A 20184-nucleotide genomic window follows, 5' to 3' on the forward strand; every position below is an offset into this window, starting at 1 on the left:
AATTTAGAACCAAGAGAAGACATTACCATCTACAGCCGCGAGAGGGGCACTCTATGTTTTCAGTGTACATGTAGACTACAGGAGCACTGAGCAGCATAGAGCGCCCTCTCGCGGCTGTAGATGGCAATGTTTTAACTTGATTCATGTCAAATTAATTTTGATAAATAAGTCGCACATGACTGTAAGTTGCAGGACCAGCCAAACTTTGAAAAAAGTGCGACTTATAGTCCGGAAAATACGGTAATCATAACAACAACTAGTTAAATTAGTTGGACACAGTTCCCATGTATTCTTTTATCCTACAAAAATTAGCATTCTGTCATTTTCCCGTTAGTTGTAACGTTAAAATCAACCGTCCAAATTTGTTTCGCAGATCCAGCTGATGTATTCCAGCCCAAAAACTCTTCAAAAACCGCCAAAATGCACACAAAACCACCAAAAATATGTTATCACTGATCAGTATTTATTTCAGTATTTTTACTTCCACGTTTGACGTTTTTCTTTTCTACTATGTTAAGGTTGGTTACATTTACATACAAGAAATAAACACTGGCTGCCGAAGCATACATAAAATAAACCGTTTTATGTGCATTAGCGCCACCTTTTGGACTGGAGTGTTGCCCTCCTTATAAATAAATGACGCCATCAAAACCTTATGGTGAAATGACTATATCCTCCACACATGACAATATCCTCCACACACTCGTTTATAAGGCAGCCTCTTGTATCTTTGCTAGTCGATTTTATTTCATCCAGTGACATGATGGGTTTTAACTTCATTCAGGAGATTTTGGGTAACTGCACAACTGACAGACTTTGAGCGCACCGCCAACGGTGCATGTGTGTGTGTGTATAACCATAGCGACAAAACGACCAACTTTCGGAACCTGCACTTAAGCCTATAATTTCGTTTAAAAAAAATTAAATATGCATTTAAAAGTTTCAGAATGGATTAATTTGGAGACTCTGAAATCGGCAGAGATAGGCAATGCAAAACAAAATCTGACATTGGGAAATAGTGAGGGGGACAAAACTTAAATTTTGAAATGTGGGGGGGACATTTCCCGAATCGTCATATTGTCAGCCTGTGAGATCGACGATACACGATATTATCGTTCATGGGTGGAGCAAGAGAGAGACTCTCTGTACTTGTCATATCATAACTATTTGGTGTTTTAAACCGCGCAGGTGCACGAGAGAGAGCTTATGGATCACCAATAATCTAAAAAATATACTTTCAAACATACTGTTAAACTAACGTTGAATATAAAATTACTGTATTTAAAATTGCTAGTTCATCTATAGTCGGATGCAACTGTCGCATCGCGCGTCCTGTGCAAAATTTGCCGCATCTTTGCACACAAGTTATCAATCAATAGTAGATTTCTATTTAAGTCCAACAGTTTAACACTAATATTGGACCTAAACGAAAATGTTAAATATAAAGTATTCAAAACAGGTAAGTTCATATATTTGGAGTAAAGTTTAATTGAACTGATGCATCAGTCATACAGCGCCTCATGACGAGTCCGATGCACCACCACAGAAACAAGAATGAGATGCATTCTAACATAACTGTGGCATTAAACTCAGGGCTTGTTTATAATATTACACACATATAGGCCGTTCAGATTACTTGTTAAAGTGCAATTAAATTCCTTATATCTGCAGACGATGTACATCTGTTTGTGGAGGGAGACTTTGTAACAGCCAAAACTCTGTATTTTGCATGCATAACATTATAGTGCATTGTGCATGGACTTCAGAGCACATGTGCAAGGCGGAAGAGCGAACATAGTGTGTTTTATAAGTTAAGTGATCAGTCTTTAAGAGAAGGACTACGTGAGAAGCACTATGGATGATGTTTGCTCTGCCACCTTATTATTTTGTCTTTACTTTATTTGTAATGCCAAGAAAGAGTTAATATTCTCATGTATGAGAAGATCGCGTTGCTGTGTACCAGCCATTAAATGTGTGGGACACCAACATCCTCATTTTCTGTCTCTTTCATTTCATGGATTTAATGAGTTATCCGAGTCAAAGCGTTACAACTTCTTCACCGACTACAAGCTCTAATCTTCATTTGTTGTTAACACATTAATAGGAGAATGAGCCAATGCCAGTCTGAGCCAAATGAGCCTAATATTGTCTTGACTATCGACAGAGAGATCTGCTATCGTGGATAACTCTGACTATCGTCGAAAAACGATACTATCATCTATCGGCACAACCCTATGTTCTACTGTACTACTAGTATCAGTGACCATCACAATAATGTTAATAATGCAGTTTATCATTTAGTTTATTTGAGAGCACATAAACAATATACACTTTGGAAATGCTAGTTATGTGATGTTCATTTATAAATTTCAACATTACACAATACCAATCAATATCAGTTTGCTAAAGCAGTAATATTGTGAAATATTTTTTATATTTACAATAACTGCTTTCTATTCGAATATATTTTAAAGTTGTATTTATTCCTGTGATCAAAGCTAAATTAAAAAAAAAATGAAAAATATTCTCAGCTCTTTTCAACATTAATAATATTAATAACAATAACAATAAATGTTTGTTTTTGTGGAAAATCAGAATATTAGAAGGATTTCTGAAGGATTGTGTGACTGGAGTAATGATGCTAAAAAAACAGCTTTGAAAGTCAGCTTTGATTGTTCCTAATAAACTGCACTTGCAAGTGAATCTCAAATTATTTTGTGGGATAATTAAATATATTCTAAATAAACTGCAAACATAAAATTATATAGATTTATTTTGTCCTCACATTCTTTCTTGTAACTCTTCCCTCTCAGTGGCACAGATGACTGAATGGCTCATTATGCAGCTCATTATGCAGGCCTTTGTCTTCTCAGGTGTAAATCACAATGATATTCATGATAGTTGACGCCTACTCGCATATGACTTTTACCAACAAAAAGTGTCTTAGAAAATTAAAATCAATATATTGTTTTTTGTGAGTGAGTAAACAAGATGATTTCACATCAGTTTGAAACACAAATTCTAGGCTACAAGCTCCAGATTCACAGTCTTGTGAACAAATGTTCTGTATGTTATGACTTTATTTCAGTGACTTCAAAATTTAAGTTTTTCACTAACCACGCGTAATTGTTGTTTTCTCAAAAACACAAACATGTACATACATGCTATTTAGATATTATTGTAACCCAGTTTGTACTGAATACTGTGTTTTCAGACTTGTATATACTTGTATATAGCCATGTATATGTTTATAAGCAACTGAAAAAAGCTCAAAAGCCAGGGCATATCAAAACTTCTCCAGGTCCCCAAAACCCCCTTAGACAGCAGAGGTTTAAACTTTTGATAAATTGATTGTGAAATTATGGGACAGCAGTAGTGGGCAGGACTGGGAATCTTAATAACACTGTGGAGTGGGACGGTAAAGGTTTGAAAATGTTGTGTGCAAACAACAACTGAACCCCGTTTCTTATCTCCTTGCATTCGAACAGACACATACACATAAAATTATGAGAACATACCAATCTTGACAATCATTCTGGTAAATGCAGTCGGTTATGTCTTAAGTGAAGGAGAAAAGCTGAGAAAGTAATCTGTTGTCTATCATTATATTGGATTGTGCATCAGGTCTTAAAGGGAGAGCATCTTATAAATACCCGGTGCTGTCATAAATGCTCATCAAACAACAAAACACAGCTTTGACAAACATTAATCTATATTTATTTTATACAGTGGACACTATGCAGCATTGTTTTACACGTAATTATTACATTTCTATACCTGAATACTACCGACCTTGTTTGTAAAATTGTTCTGTTGTATCTATCTATGCTTGTAATTTGTGTATTTGTTCTTATTTTTACTGGCTGTGCACTTGTCTCTTTAATCAGTTTTGAACTTTTTTTAATTAGGCTAGTAGTTTTTGCTGTGATAATGAAGAAGTATTATCTTTAAGTTTTAAATGGAAAGCAAAGTTACAATGAGATATTTTTATTTCCTTGCTGATCCAAAAAACAATCCAATCTGTGGCTCAAAAACCACAATATATGATCCGAACCATGAGATTGTTGTCACCCAGTGGTGCAACCAAATTTGGCACAACTGTTTTTGGTTAATTATTTCATCTGGTACTATCCGGTGTAATTCATAGTGAACTTTATATAATTGATTGTGAATATTAAAAGTGCATCATTCCACAAAAGAAGGACATTTCAGAAGACCCCTGTTAGAAAGTCATTGCAATAATGTTGCAAAACTGCTTCGGAGTCTTTACATCTCCTGTAAACTACAGTAAAATTAAAGGCACCTGTGAACTTTTGGCACTGTAGTTTCCTCTGGTCAATAGCTGTAAATACTGGCTCATAAAGTTTGCTGCTTGCAGCTTTATTACATTTTGTATTGGGAAATCATGAATTAGTGCCCATGAAATAACGCTTGTCAGTTCCAAATTGTTTATCATCATTTCTGATCTGGCAGTGGTTGGATAGGCCAAGTATTAATCTTTGTTTACTGCCACATTAATGGCAGTTGTTTTCTTAAAGTCGTATGCATACAGAAACAGTCATTTATAGCTAGATCTGTTTATTTCTCATCTTGCTGAAATACTCTGCTTCCATCATCTTTTATCTGGGTTTTTATAGGGTTTTGTGGAGACTGAGTGCTATAAATAGTGAGAGAGAATGAAATAGCCTGCTGAAATGAGGGTGAAATTGATTGTTTTCTGATTTGAGATATGTTGATGGTTGATTTTATGGGTAGGTAAATCTCATCTCCCCGTTAATGGGGTGATTCAGCTTAAGTAAGTGGATGGGAACTTCTAAAACGGTCATTTACTGTATACACCGAGACAAACAAGACTACTATAGTTCGGACTAACTTGACTTGTTGCCAATTTCAGTATTTATTCATGTTTTTTTTTTCAATAGCTTGTGTGATCCTTCTTTCCATAAATGGAATCTTTGAGCATTTCTAATGTGTCCTGACACTAGACTAATGTCACAAAGCAAATAGTAGTCTCAAGCTTCAAACATTTTACAGCAAGCCGAGGTAAATAGCTGCTATTGAGATTGTTAGTTTCCTAGCAACGTTCTTTATCATGACTGACAGAAGCTCCAACCTTCAGGACCGAGTCCGGCGGAGTGTTTCATTTCAGAAAACGTAGCAGTGCAACTGTAATCTTTGTCCAAAACCCATCAAGCATCTTCTCAGCTTTTAATATGACACAGTATGTGTCAAGTTACAGACCCACTTCAAATGACCTGTTAATGTTTTGGCCTCTGATGGTTATGCTACTGTCTGTCTTTAATCAAACAATCTTTCCACCTGCAGTACAAAAGAAAGGGCGTGTGAGAGGAACAGATCTAAAGTCAGCACATGCACTACCTTCCAAAAATCTCCTCTGCTAACCAAAGCTGTAAATGTTTGATAAAAAATACAGTATAAACAGTAATATAGTAGTACAGCGTTCATTGCAGCAGGCACATAGCTCAGTTTTGTAAATAAGATGCTATCTATAATACAATATTGCAGTTAGTTATGTAATTGGTAAGACTTTAGTGTAGGGACCGATTGTCACTGTCAATTAGTTGCTTATCAATATCTTATAATTATACATATTAACATATTAATATCTTATTCTGCATGAGCATATTCTAGATCCTTTAATCCACCCCATACCTAAATGTAACAAATACTGTACCTTACAAACTATTAATAAGCAGCCAATTAGGAGTTTATTGGGTCAAAAGTTAATGGTTAGTTAATAGTGAGAATTGGACCTTAAAATTAAACCAAAATTAACCATGTAATCAGTCAGATTACTCATGTTATAATGTATTCTGACTACCTTTTGATTACTTTTTTGAGCTATCTTACATATAACAGATTTGAATATGATTGTTGTGTACCATATTGTACTTCATTTGACCCTCTAACTCTAGCACTCTCTATTATAATTCTATTTTATCTATTTGTTTTTGTTTTCATTAAAAAAAAATCTTGATCCTCTAACACTTGCACTCTCTATTGCACTCTCTATTTTTTAAATATTCTTTTAAATTGATTTATTTTTGTTTAAAATAACAAAGAGTGCAGAAGGCTAACGGAGACTTGTCACAGCTCTTATTATTTTTTTGTTGGTTTTGAATGCTTTCATTGTCCTCATTTGGAAGTATCTGCTAAATGACTAAATGTAAATGTAAATATATTTCTTTATATAACATGTAATGGACAGGTGTCTGGTTCTATAAAAAACTAGTGTAAATGCCTGCCAAGATACCCTACCTAGTTTTTAGGAGCCCTGCCAACCATCCATACGTGAGCAGTAATAGATGGCATGTGTGGATGTGGTGACTGTGAAACACTAACTGCCATATGGGATGAAGATAGCGGCATACAGAGCAGGAGTAGGACATTGGATTTGTACCTGTTGGGTGGATAAATATTTATGTGACCTTCTGTAAACTGGAGTGTGCATACTGTACCAAATCAGACGTCAATGTGATCGATCAAGATGCATGAATTGCATCTTGATGTCATTTAGCTGTCGTGCAAAAGAGATAATGTTAAAAAATGACATTTAGATTAAATCTACAGATTTTTTCCTGCTTTTAATTTTCACAAATGTCAGGCAGCCACGTGGTAACAGATGTGCATTATGAGTCAGTGGACAGTGTGTTTGTGTGGGCACTCGACTGCAGACTCTCCCACACATCAGTCTCTTACAGAAATGAGTTTCCACCTGTTCAGACTTTCACTACACATAATTCATACATTGTCAGGGCTGTGGAAGAGTTGTCATGCATGAAGGTTGATGGGATTATGTGTGTGTGTGTTGTAGTGATGGAGATGAGCTGAAGAAGTCTCTATCTGAGCTGGTGGATAAGAACCATCACTCTCACACTAAGAGCATCAGTCGCATCAGCAGCGGCAGTAACCCGTTCCTGGACATTGCCCATGACCCCAACGCTGCTGTCTACAAAACTGGCTTCCTGGCCCGCAAAATCCACGCAGACATGGACGGGAAGAAAAGTAAGATTTAATCTGAAGTTATCATGTCATACAACATCTGCTCATTTTTAAGGGTTAAAATGTTCGATTTTGAAACAGGAGTGAAAAATACTCCATCGTAATACCGTAAAAATGTTTCATTTAATTTAATACTTTAAGCTAAAGTATTGAAAAGACAAATAATAAAAAGCACTTTTCAACTGAAGAATTTTTTTTTTTTAGCAGATCAGGTCATTCAAATGACTTTTACTTCTAGTTTTTAGGAAGCATTTTGATTTATTAATTCTTTGTGTAATTAAAATAATTTTTCATAAGCACGTTGTATTTATGACTCTTTCTAACTGAAGCGTTTGGGTGTGCAGGGAATTGTGGGAAAGAACATTAAATAAATGCTGTGTAATGTGAACGAGGATAAAGCAGGTGTGATTCAGGTGTGATTGGTGAAATGGGATTTTGGCCATAGTCTCTCATACATGATGTCCACTTATTTGATCTTCCTAATGAGAGTCACTAGAAAACCCGCTAAGCAGTTGTGTCTGTTTGAAGAGATGCACCGATTACAGCTCGTCCTGCAGAAGAATCTCAAACACTGACAGTTGAAATATAGTAAAAAATTATATGATAGAAAAGTTTAAAAGGATGATTTTATATATATAAATAGTTGTTTTTGTGTTATATGCTCTCAGCTCTCTTGACTGCATTACAGTTCCATATCACTTCGCACAGTTAACAGTAATAACGGTCACGCAGTTTGCACAAACAGGTGTTGTCAGTGCTGCCCTGATGATTTTATCAGTTAGCCTATATAGTGTAGTGGCTCTCTAGCGAGGTAATAACAGCGCTGTTTAGAGATGCGGCTGCAGAACACTGCTGAAGGATGCACTGAGGTAGCCTAATTCACACAAGCTCTCTCTCTTTCCTTGTGTATCTGTGTCTCTCTCGCTCCCTTTCTAATAACTTCATTAATAACTGCTTTAGAATGCTATCAACGGCTCAAGCCTCCATTACCAGCTTTAAAATGACGTTTTGGAACTAGCAAAAGAGGCATTGGATCAGATGTGGAAGAAATGATCCTACTCACAATAGCGATTTTAGTACAAAAACCCTTGAATCCCTTTAAATAGGGATCTACTTTGGGTCATGGCCGCATCACCACCTCAGGTGTGCATTATTTTTCTAATAATTCAATGGCCCAGAGTCAGTTATTCCTTAAATAAATATAGACATAAAAATACATGTAAATATTTTTAAAAAAAGTGTATGTGTGTTTATATATACATAATAAATTTACACAGAACACACACATATATTATGCAAACAAAGACTTATTTCGGATGCGATTAATCATTTGACAGCACTAGTTGCCATATTTATATTTCAAATGATCTTTTTAACTTTCTGTTTTAAAATATTTTTTGAAAAACATAGTTTCCACAAAAATATGAAGCAGCACAGCTGTTTTCAACATTGATAATAATCAGAAACACTTCTTGAGCAGCAAATCAGCGTATTAGAAATATTTCTGAAGATCATGTGACACTGAAGACTGGAGAAATGATGCTGACAGTTCACAGAAATAAATTACATTATAAAATATATTCGTTACTGTATATTATGTTACTGTTTTACTAATTTTTTTAAATAAAATAAATGCAGCCTTGGTGAGCAAAAGAGACTCCTTTCAAAAGCATACTGAAAGCACTGGCCGCAAACTTCTGAACAGATGTTTGAATATATCTGATGGGGCAAAACTGAAGTGGATACCTTCCTACCCTCCACTGCTTTTTGATTTACAGTCCAGCTCTGGCAGAAGACGTGCCAACATGAGTTTAGTAGTCTCCAATACCAGCCATGCCAGCATGGTCTAATGAGCGTATCTATGAGCGAATTACAGTTGGGATAAAAACAGCAGGGCTTTAGTGATCTGCTGCATCACATACTGAGAGCATTCAGGCCAGGGTCCCAGAGGTACCATCAGTGCACTACCAAGAACTCCGTCTGTATGGGGTGTGAAGCATTTGGATGCTTCCCAAAGCACCTATAGCACAGCCGTAAGTAAAGCTGTTCTACAGAGACACTATCAAGGGAAACATTTGACAGGAGAAATGTAAGTAATGCCCTTCAGAGGTGGAACAGACTGGTGAAATGTTTGACCCTTTTTAACACAACAGTATGGTACATACAGGGAAAAAGGTAACAGTTCACCAAAAAAAGTTATAATTTACTAGTGTTGGGCGATATGCTCAATTTTCATATTGTCAGCCTGTGAGATTGCCGAAACATATTAATGACTGGTCATTTCATTCATAAACTCAACATAATCATGTGTGAGTGGTTATAATGCTCAACACTGTAAAAACATTTTACTAGCCTGATAATAATAATAATAATTATCATCTTGCTATCATTAAAGACATCAGCCACAGATGAAATCTCTGACTATCGTCGATATACGATACTTTTATCAGTCGGCACAACCCTAGCATTTCCTAGAGCTTGCAATTAATCGAAATACAGTTCTGATTTTGATTTCAGCCTTCAATAATCGAGATAAAAACGAGATAACATTTGGCTCCTTCTAGTGGCATGCTTTTGCTCCTTTATCAATGCCAGATGACTTTTGTAAAATGGGACTTGCTTGATTTAAGTTAACTAGATTACGTTACATTACATTTAGTAATTTAGAAAAGAATGAGGACAATGTAAGCAATCAAAATCTACAAAAGAGCAATGATATGCAAATGATATGCAAATGATATGCATATGCAATATGCAAGTCTCAGTTAGCTTATTTTTGAATATATATTACATAAAAATAAATAAATGCATCTAATAGAATAAAAATGGACTAAGCTAGTGTTTAGATGCCTTTTTTGCTTTTATTAATTGTATAATAAATAAAAAGAGAACCGATAGAATACAAAAAGAGTAGAAATTTAGTAAATGAATAGGGTGCAAGCCTAATTTTTTTTTTTTTTAAGAATAGAGAATGCTAGAGTTAGAGGGTCAAATAAAGATGGAAGAGATGTGTTTTTAGCCCATTCTTGAAGAGCAAGCAAGAAATATCTTTTAGACAAGCTGAGATGTATGGAAGCATATGGGTAGCAATTTTCAATTTGGAATGTAATATGCAAAATGACAATGCATTTCTGTATTTACATTTACATTTTCCAATACATTTGTGCAACGTCTGGTGCAAAATAAAAATGAAAATTACATAATTTTCATTTGCCATTTCATTCACTAGTTTTAATATGTAAAATGAATACTAATTTTAACGCATTCTTAATTGCCATAAAGCGAAATTATCAAAACCTACACGGACCAACGGTCTTGTCCATGTTCTCTCACTTGAATCCTCTTCTTGAGTCTCTTGACCTTCTGCAAGCCCCGCCTTGTTCACGCAGTGATTGACATGGTGGGAGGGGGGCGGACACGTGATCGGCTCGGAATGCATTTTCAATGTGCACATTGAATTTTGCTACATTCATTGCGGGACACTGAATGCAAATGCAATAGTAAGTGTCTTGACTGTTAGTGTTAATGCAATTAAGAAAAATAGCATTTGAATGATAATTTTGCCACAGTTTTTGCTTGAACATGTTATACATATCTAATCATTTCTGAAATGCATTTTCATTTTGCAACTTATAAAGCGTTAAAATTAGTATTCATTTTACATATTAAAACTAGTGTGTGAAATGGCAAATGAAAATTATGTAATCTAATTTTCATTTTCATTTTGCATCAAATGTTGCACAAATGTATTGGAAAATGTAAATGTAAATACAGAAATGCATTGCCATTTTACATATTGCATTGTAATTTTGCATATTACATTCCAAATTGAATATTACCACCTATATGCTTCCATAGAGATGTGAGCAGCTATCATCGGATCATCAGGATGGAATGAGTGGTAGAGTTGAGTGTAGAACCTAGTGATACCATGTAGACAGAGAAGATAAGTGGTGCAAGAACTGAGCCCTGAGGTACCCCAGTAGTTAGATGTTGCGACTTGAACACCTCGCCTCTACAAGATACCTTGAAGGAAAGGTAAGGCTCAAACCACTGGAGTGCGATTCCTGAGATGCTGCCAATAGGGTTGACAGGAGGATCTGCTGGTTAACCGTGTCAAAAGCAGTGGACAGAACCAGTAATATTTGGAATCCGCTCTTGCCAGTTTTAGGGCTTCAGCAGCTGAATGTCCACTTCAGAAAACAGACTGGTTGCTGTCGAGGAGGTTGTTCTAGGAGGTTGTTTATTGGGACAGCTGTGGCCTAATGGTTAGAGAGTCGGACTTGTAACCCAAAGGTCGCAGGTTCAATCTCAAGTGAATGAACAGCGCTCTTTTCCACCCTCAATACCCATGGCTGAAGTGCCCTCGAGCAAGGCACTGAACCCCCAATTGCTCCCCATGTGTTGGAGCAAATAGCTGACCACTTCTCCAGGTGTGTGTGTTTGTTCCTTACTCACTGCTGTATGTGTACACGGATGGGTTAAATAAACAGCACCAATTCCGAGACTTTCACTTTCTTTTTTTTTCTGTCTAAGAAAGGCAGAGACTTGGTTGAACACAGCTCGTTCAAGTGTTTTTGCAATGAAAGGAAGAAGGGAAATCATTCTGTATTTCTCTAAGAGAGAGTTAAAGGTGGGTTTCTTAAGTGGTGGGATTCTACAAGCCTGTCTAAATGCACAGAAAAACACAAGTGTGAAGTGATGTGTTAATAATGTGCAGGTACAACTTAGGGTTGTGCAATTTGGCATCAAAAAAAAAAAAGAAAAGAAAACTTAGACATGTTACTACAACATGATTCAAATACCTTATTCTTTATTAACCTGTTAACCTGCACCTGGATGCCAGCGCACTGAACGCTCTTTGTTTGCACGTGTCAGTGTTTACAAATAGATTAAATGAAACGGTACAAAATTAATCTTTCCAAATTATATATCATTCTAAAGATCTAAGCCTCAAGCATCACCAACAGATTGCTGTTTTTCAATGGAAAGCTTATAAGTAATGTATTTGCTAAATTTGTGTAAGCAGTAAACATCAAAACATGCATAATCAAAATGCAGTACATACCAGATGCGTCATAATAACGAGTCATAAGCACATCCACAGCTGTAAATCCCGGTTTAGTTAGAAAGGTAAGGGTCCACTGAACAACATCTCATAGAGCACTTTTAGTCCAAGGAAGCAATAACATTGTAATATGGATCATAATTCCTTTGTTTACGTCTCATTTCATTGGGCACAGTATTGTTTGTATCCGTTATTGAATAACTTGCACTCAAAAAACTGCGTCTTGGTAGTTAAAAAAACAGCATGGTTTTGTAGCATTTCCAGTAGTAGTTGTACCGAACTATGTACAGTAGTAGTTCTTCACAGGTTTTTTTATTAGTTTGTGCTGCTTTTCCATTTTTTTTTTCTATTTACAAATGGATGTGTTTGACTGTTGCACTAGCATCTCTTGCAGCATCTCACATATAATGCTGCGGTCTTTTGTGTATTAATGCTTACGATTCCTATTTTGAGGAATGTGATTACCTCATTGAATTTCGTCAAGCATTAAGATGTTATTGCAAGTAATTCGCGTGTAAATGGAGTTTTTGAGAGAGAGAGCTTTTTCCAATTGGTTGTGAAGTTATGATGGTGATTTCAATGCTAATTCAGGGCATTATATGTAGTGTGTTTTGAGGAGGTTTTTTGGTGTAGGGAGATTTCATTTTATTTATGTTGGCACTCGAGTTGCCGATTTCAGTTGTAATTATTGTGTGATGTTATGAATTACGTTTCAGGCCCAGTAGTTTAATGAGTGACAAGGTAAGCTTAATTGTTGGAATTATTTAATTGTTTAATTATTTGCCGATTTATTTGTCACTCATTTATATTTGTAAGGTATTTAAAAGGTAAATGTTCCTGGGCTTGGCAATACAATTGTGATTTATTTTATTTCCAGTTATTTTTTTTCTTTTTCTGTTTTAAATATAATCTACTGAATTGAAGTAAATGAATTGGAATTGATTATGAATAGAAAACTTTTGAATCAACTTCTCTGTTGTTCCTTGTTTTATTTATTCCATATAATATAATAGTGTCATCATTATATGTAATATCGCTAATGATGTATTTAAAGTCAATAATTGTGGTGGTTTTTACCCCTGGCACCCGAACCCAACTTTTCTAAGGCCAAATACCGTCACACAATATTGGCCAAAATAATCATGATTATGATTTTTGCCATGATCGAGCAGCCCTATCATTTGCTCAACTTCACGTCATCCCAAACTGAATGAACTTTGTACTTCACTGGAAATCAAGAGATGTTTAGTAGGATGCTCATGTTGGGTATTGGGACAGATGCTGTTGAGCTCCATTAAAGCACTACAAACGTAATCCATGCTGCTTTTATATATGTGTTGTTACTGACTTTTAGCTGAATGAATAGCCTCTTAAATTTGGGTGTGTTCCTCACACAGAGCAAATGCCTTCAGAAGACTTGGAAGTAGTTATGATACCTAAAATTATGTTGTTGTTTTTTGTCCTTTTTAGTTCTTGGTCACTATGAACTTAGTGAATGGAAAAGACTAACTTGATAAATGTTTTCATTATATTTATTTTTTACTTGTATTCTCTAGCACCGAGAGGGAAACGAGGCTGGAAAACCTTCTATGCTGTTCTCAAAGGCATGATCCTCTATTTGCAGAAGGTTTGTTTATTCACTCTTTCATTTTCCCCCTCGCACTGCTGATTAATCACATTTCCATCATTTCCCACAGACATCAATATTAAATCGATTTCTCCTCCTGGAGATTCTGATGTGAGAGGTAATCACATTCACATATTTATTTCAGATCTGACAAACCTTTTCAGAGCCCATCAAAGAATGAAGCGTCTCTGCGCCCCCATTCTCCATTACACTAGTTTATTTATGTGCTCCATTTGAACATGCATTAGTTGCTTAGCTGTGCAGTCATGCAAAAGTCACAGGAATGAAATATTGGCATGAAAGCAGGCCGTACCTGTGCATATATTTTTGTGCTGGTGACTGATTGTTTCCATGGCATTAGATCTAATGATGTGCCATTTGTGCAGCAATCACACCAAATGACTCTCATCAGAGAATCAGGAAATGTTCTGGATGGCTTTCTCATTCTCATTTCAAACAGACCTTTGATTTCGGAGAAAAAGAATATACTCAAATGCAAACTCAGTGTCATGTTTTCTGACTCTTAAAGGGATAATACACGCTAAAATGCCAATTTTGTCATTAATCACTTACCCCCATGTTGTTCCAAATCCGTAAAAGCTCCGAAGACGAACAGAGTTTTTACAGGTTTGGAACGACATGGGGTTAAGTGATTAATAACAAAATTGGCATTTTGGGGTGGAGTAACCCTTTAAATGCATGTTAATTGTAATTAAAGTAACGGGTAGCACCAAATGTATATACATACACAGTCCAGTGTCCTGAGGTGGTACTGGTTGTGTGAATCCAAAGAAATCAGAAAAAGCCTCTACACACCACAAACAGGGCAAAGGCTCCGCAACTGTTCGTTTATTTTGCTTCATTAGAGGCCACATAAAATAAAGTGCTGCAAAGTGCAGTGCAAAATGTTTTCAAGATCAATTCTTCATCAGTGCCATGTAATTGCAGATACACACCTGCATCAATTTAAAGTGCACATATTACCGTATAAATCCTAATATATGTGCAAGAACAAAAAATACAAGGCATTATCAGATATGGGCTGCAGTCACAAATTTATATCATAATTACTGTGTATATATATGTCAAAAACCCAAATACAGCCTTGAAACATTTACATATATAAAAATATAGTTCATATCCATAAATAAGCTTAATTATACAAATGTACTGTATATAATCTTGTATTTGCCACGCGAGAAGTCGATTGGATGAATGGTTCTCGACAATAAAAATTCAAACAGACAGACCGAGATTCCTGCCTTTATTGGAGAGAAGAATATGTTCAGCCCCTCTCTCTGAAGCTTCGAATATTCGGTGTTGATTACTACCGAAACTTCGAAGCTCAAAAAGTATTCGGACCAGCCCTACTACAAATACATTTTTTTTTTTTAATATATATATCTGTAAGATTTAAAGGGTTGGTTCATCCAAAAAGGAAAATTGTCAATAATGACTCACCCTCATATCGTTCCAAACCCGTGAGAGCTCCGTTCATCTTCTGAACACAGTTTAAGATATTTTAGATTTAGTCCGAGAGCTCTCAGTCCCTCCATTGAAACTGTGTGTACGGTCCACTGTCCATGTCCAGAAAGGTAAGAAAAACATCATCAAAGGAGTCCATGTGACATCAGAGGGTCAGTTAGAATTTGTTGAAGCATTGAAAATATATTTTGGTCCAAAAATTACGACTTTATTCAGCATTGTCTTCTCTTCCGTGTCTGTTGTGAGTGTGTTCACAACGCTGCTTACGTGTTTTCTTGTGCGCCCAAAAACAAAGATAACATACAATTTCAATGGAGGGACAGAAAGCTCTTGTAAAACAAGAATCCGAACCAGATTTATTAAAGTTCTTGGATTCCCATCCCTCTCCGTGTTCATCATTTGTCCTGTGTGTGCTTGCGCCTGCAGGATGAGTATAAGCCGGAGAAGGCCCTGTCAGAGGACGACCTGAAGAACGCCATCAGCGTGCACCATGCTCTCGCCATAAAGGCGATGGACTACGAGAAGAAGCCCAATGTTCTCAAACTCAAGACTGCTGACTGGAGAGTGTTCCTCTTCCAGGCCCAGTAAGAAACAGCCGCCGAGACCTTCCCTGAACTGCAAATCTAATTTCATGCTTCAGTTCAAGCTCAATTAAAGCTCGTTCATCTCTTCCATTGGTCTTTTCTTCGTAAAGGCTGATTGGTCTCATCCTGTGAGTTTGCACGACTGTAGCATGGCCTTCTTCATATGAACACATGCCGTCTCTTCTCTGTAGGACCCCCGAGGAAATGGAGACCTGGATCAGAATAATCAACTCAGTGGCGGCCATGTTTTCTGCCCCATCCTTCCCTGCTGCCATTGGTTCACAGAAGAAATTCAGCCGTCCGCTGCTGCCGGCGACCACCACCCGCATGTCTCAGGTGGGTCTGAAGGGTCAAGTCAGTAGCTGTTGTCCATCTGAAGCTGAAAATGCTTTAAAAAAAATCTCAAAAGTCAATTTTTCAAAGACTATTATTAACTATAAATGTTCTGTAAAAAACGTCATCACACATACAGTAGTAGTTAACTTTTTTTATTTGGTTGCACTGCTTTTCCTTTGTTTTTCTATGTGTTTGACTGTAATACTCGTGTCTCTTGCAGCGTCTCATGCTTGAAACGTCATTTTAAAAATAAAAGCGGTCAAGTTAAAGAAGTTCACGCCCATCTTCTTGCATGTTTTTCCTATTCCACTGCCCCGTCGCATCTTTGTCAACACAAAAGTGCATTCTGTGTGAACGGCACATAGCGAGTTAATAACGTGCACCCAACATCTGATTGGATCGGGCTTTTTCTTTTTACTGTTATCATTGGCATATTGTCAAAGTGTCTAATTCTAACATTTGGTAATATTTCTATTCAGAATCACGATTCCTCAAGTTCAAAATCACCCAGGCCTATCTGAAGCCTCTGATGACTGCTGGTCATTTGATGTGTCTGTTGTATTTCAGGAAGAGCAGCTCAAGTCCCACGAGGCCAAGCTGAAGCACGTATCAACAGAATTAGCCGAGCACAGATCCTGCCCACCAGATAAAAAGGTCAAAGCCAAAGAAATCGATGAGTACCGCTTGAAGGAGCACTACCTGGAATTTGAGGTAGACCCTTTGTCTTTTATGATGAATGAGACACAAGCAGATTGTTTTCTCAGGTTTCCCTTGGCCGTATTTTTCCCCTTCGACACACAGGCAGCCGTGTTCATTGTCTTTGACGTTCCTCATCTAGACTGTCAGGGATGAACTTGCCTAGAATTTATGGAAATGCATTTGCTGAAATTGATTTATTTTCTGCCTTTGATGGTTAAGGTCAGAGGAAGGGAATAAAACAGCACTCTTATCACATACTTTTGTTTCAACATTAAATGATGCTTTGCATATGCTTGTTCTCATCTTTAATGAATTCAGACATAAGCAGGCTTAATAATATGTAATATAGGAACTTTTGGTGCTCTCCACAAATATGTGTCCCAGTACTTTTCCAATAGTGCATCTTCTAATTAATATAGTGGTCTGATTATTGCACTGACAACATGCATATAAAAAAATGACCAATGAATTTTATTTTGTGCTTAAACTTTAAATAAAATCTAAAAAAAACTATGGGAAATTGGTTTATCTAATGGGTTAAACTAATGATTTACCTTTCGCATTAAAATGTATGTTATTTACTCTATTATGGTTAATCCAGTGAAATAATTGGTTAAAGCAGTGGTTCCCACGATCACACATCTACATAACACACATCCACTCTGATACACTTTCACATACAGTTAATAAAACAAACACCTTTGTGGATAAAAAAAAGCTTGTAAAGCCCTTTGGCCTGATAAACATGACCAATATTCCAGTTAGTGTGTTTGCTTACTAGTGTGTAAGTAGCTTTATTTGAGTGTTTTCTGCACTTCACCTGAGGAGTGCTTTGTGCCAAGACAGCTCAATAGGGTTTTAAAAGGGTTAAGATAATTTTTTTTTATTATACATTTAAATATGCAAATTAAGCATTATTAATCAAAATATGCAGTCATTTGGATACATTTCCAGAACAGAATGGATGAAATCTAGATGCAACCAAGTTCAAAAATCTTTTTTTTTTTTTTTTTGACATACTAGAGTTAAAGGTGTTTACAAAGTGGAGAGACGATATACTGTATGTGAAGAAACCCCTCTGTAAAAACCTACATAATATAGATGGGAATAAAACTGTAAGGTTGGGTGTATGTAAGTGCTTCTGAAGTTCAGCCTTTAAAGATGGATGTATAATTAAAATCAACAGATGCAAATAAACGAAACACTTAAATGTGTATTTTGAATGATTCCTTCCATGTTATGCCCAAAATCTCACAATTGCCAGTGTTTTTGCCTGTGGCGTTTTGCCTTAGATGCTGCTTTGAAGGTACAGTTAGTGCGAGGGCTGTGAGCAGAGCTATTGTTAGCGCTGAGCGGTGGCTGATGACTTTATTATGGAGTCTAATGGATTTTCTGAATTCTCTCTGAAGGAGAGCCGTTACGAGATGTACGTCAAGCTCCTGAAAGAGGGTGTGAAAGAGCTCTTGACGACCCGGGACGGTGACGCGGCGCTGAAGAAGTCTCAGTCCAGTCCATCTCTCAACCAGGAGTCCCAGCCTGCAGCCGCTAAAGTCAAGCGCAACACGTCCGAGCGGAAGGACTACCGGCCCGAAAAACCCAAAGTCACATAGACATCTCCTGCTTCCTGTCAGAGAGCCACTGTATATCACGCGTGACTGTATTTTGATGTAATTTATTTATCTGCCAACAGTATCAGAAAACATTTGTGTAAAATGTAAATTGATCAATTGGTTGGAAGTTCTCTAAATCTCTAGGTGTCCCTTGACCAGCCGGTGCTTGTGGAGCAAATAGTGTGGTTTTCTTTTTTTATATTTGTTAGCGTGTAAAGATCTTGTGGTTGCACTTTATTTTACAGGACGCACGTTTGTGGAAATAACAGAGCAATTTTAGGTTTAGGGTTAGATTCAGTGTTAATGACGTGTTATTACCCAGTTACACTCTTAAAAATAACATTTTTTTATTGGCATCAATGGTTCTGTAAAGAGCCTCGAACATCCGTGGAACTTTTCAAATGCAGAAACGGTTCTTTAGATTTTAAAAATGGTTCTTTTAGGAACTGTTCACTGAAAGGTTCCAAATATGGTTCTTCTATGGCATGACTGCAAAAACAGCCTTTTGGGACCTTTATTTTTAAGTGTGTTATTATAGTAAGAGGACTGTAAAATAAAGTGCCTCTGATTTCGTTCTGAGAACATGACCGTCTCTTGATTGTGCTGTTCCCCTAATTTGCTTTTCCTTCAAGAGAAGCATTTTCTTCAAGTGGAAACATATGCTAGGCAGTAGATATAGTCTCACTCAGAGAGTTAACTTTTAATTTAATAGACAAATAAACGGCGGATCTGAGCTGACAGCAGAGAGAGAGGTCATTTTTAGGATCCTTCAGGATTTTCAATGCATGGATATAATGCAGGAATCAATCACGATACCTTTCGTTTCCAATGTACTAACCACTTACTAACAAACCACCAAATTCTCAGTGTAATATCTACTCTCACGCACGCGGTAATGGATCGTACCAGCATGTCCGAAACTCTAAACCGATTATTTTCTAATGATGATTTCGAGGTACTTGCTGAGTTACGGCATTTCAGACTGCAAGATTAGATGACGTTCACGTTAAGGTCATCGGCTGCGCAGTTTGTGCCATTTATTTTTTTATCTGTTTGTTGAAGTAAAGAGTATTCTTCTGCTTTTTCAGTAATGCTCCTTTTGTGTATTTTATAAACTTCTATATTTGAATTTTTCATTCTAAGTTCAGAACATTATTGTTGTAAAGATGACAGTAGTATTTATAGTGCACTTTATTAGTTCTTTTGGAGAGCTTTATAAAGGGTAGTGATATGTTACTTCATTATACAGGTTTTTCAAGCGTAACCAAATCTATGGTTGGTTTTATTGAAGGTACACAGCCGAAGGTACATTTTCACTCGTGTAAAGTCGTGTTAGTTTGTCTGTGCTCCTGTGTTTTTGCCGTCATGTTTTAAGTTTTTCGAATACAGAGGTTTCTAAAGGAATTGAGAGCGTTTCAGTTGCTTCTCGTGATGCTGACCTTGAATCTAAGATGTCATTTTCATCACAGAAAAAAACAATGACGTGAACACTATATGAACGTTCTACACTTGTTTTTGCACACCAACAAAGCCTGATCTATTTACTTATTTGATCATGTGAAGGTTTAAAAGGAATATATATGAAAAGCTTTCACATTTAAAGATATTAGTCCCTATACTAGTCCCGTCTGTCTATTATGACATTTTGTTTACTTGAAATATTTTTAAGGACACTTTATTTTGTTAGAATTTGACAAATAGACACAATTTGTACATATCTAAATTTTTTTTTTTTTTAATTAAAAACTTGTT

General features: G+C 36.4%; 1 protein-coding gene across 5 annotated transcripts in view; it reads left to right on the plus strand.

Annotated features, from left to right (window-relative positions):
* The window catches only part of psd3l (pleckstrin and Sec7 domain containing 3, like), a 148162-nt gene extending 129148 nt beyond the window's left edge, over positions 1-19014 (plus strand). For all 5 annotated transcript variants that reach the window (XM_059539607.1, XM_059539608.1, XM_059539610.1 and 2 more), the window contains 6 exons: positions 6836-7026; positions 13648-13718; positions 15630-15787; positions 15979-16123; positions 16691-16834; positions 18232-19014. In XM_059539607.1, the coding sequence (XP_059395590.1) occupies positions 6836-7026; positions 13648-13718; positions 15630-15787; positions 15979-16123; positions 16691-16834; positions 18232-18432 (910 nt within the window). In that variant the 3' untranslated portion in view covers positions 18433-19014. The remainder of the gene's footprint in view (positions 1-6835; positions 7027-13647; positions 13719-15629; positions 15788-15978; positions 16124-16690; positions 16835-18231) is intronic.
* The last annotated feature ends 1170 nt before the right edge of the window (positions 19015-20184 follow it).

This window comes from Carassius carassius, chromosome 45, assembly GCF_963082965.1.
Source record: "Carassius carassius chromosome 45, fCarCar2.1, whole genome shotgun sequence".
In the NCBI taxonomy this organism is placed as follows: Eukaryota; Metazoa; Chordata; class Actinopteri; order Cypriniformes; family Cyprinidae; genus Carassius; species Carassius carassius.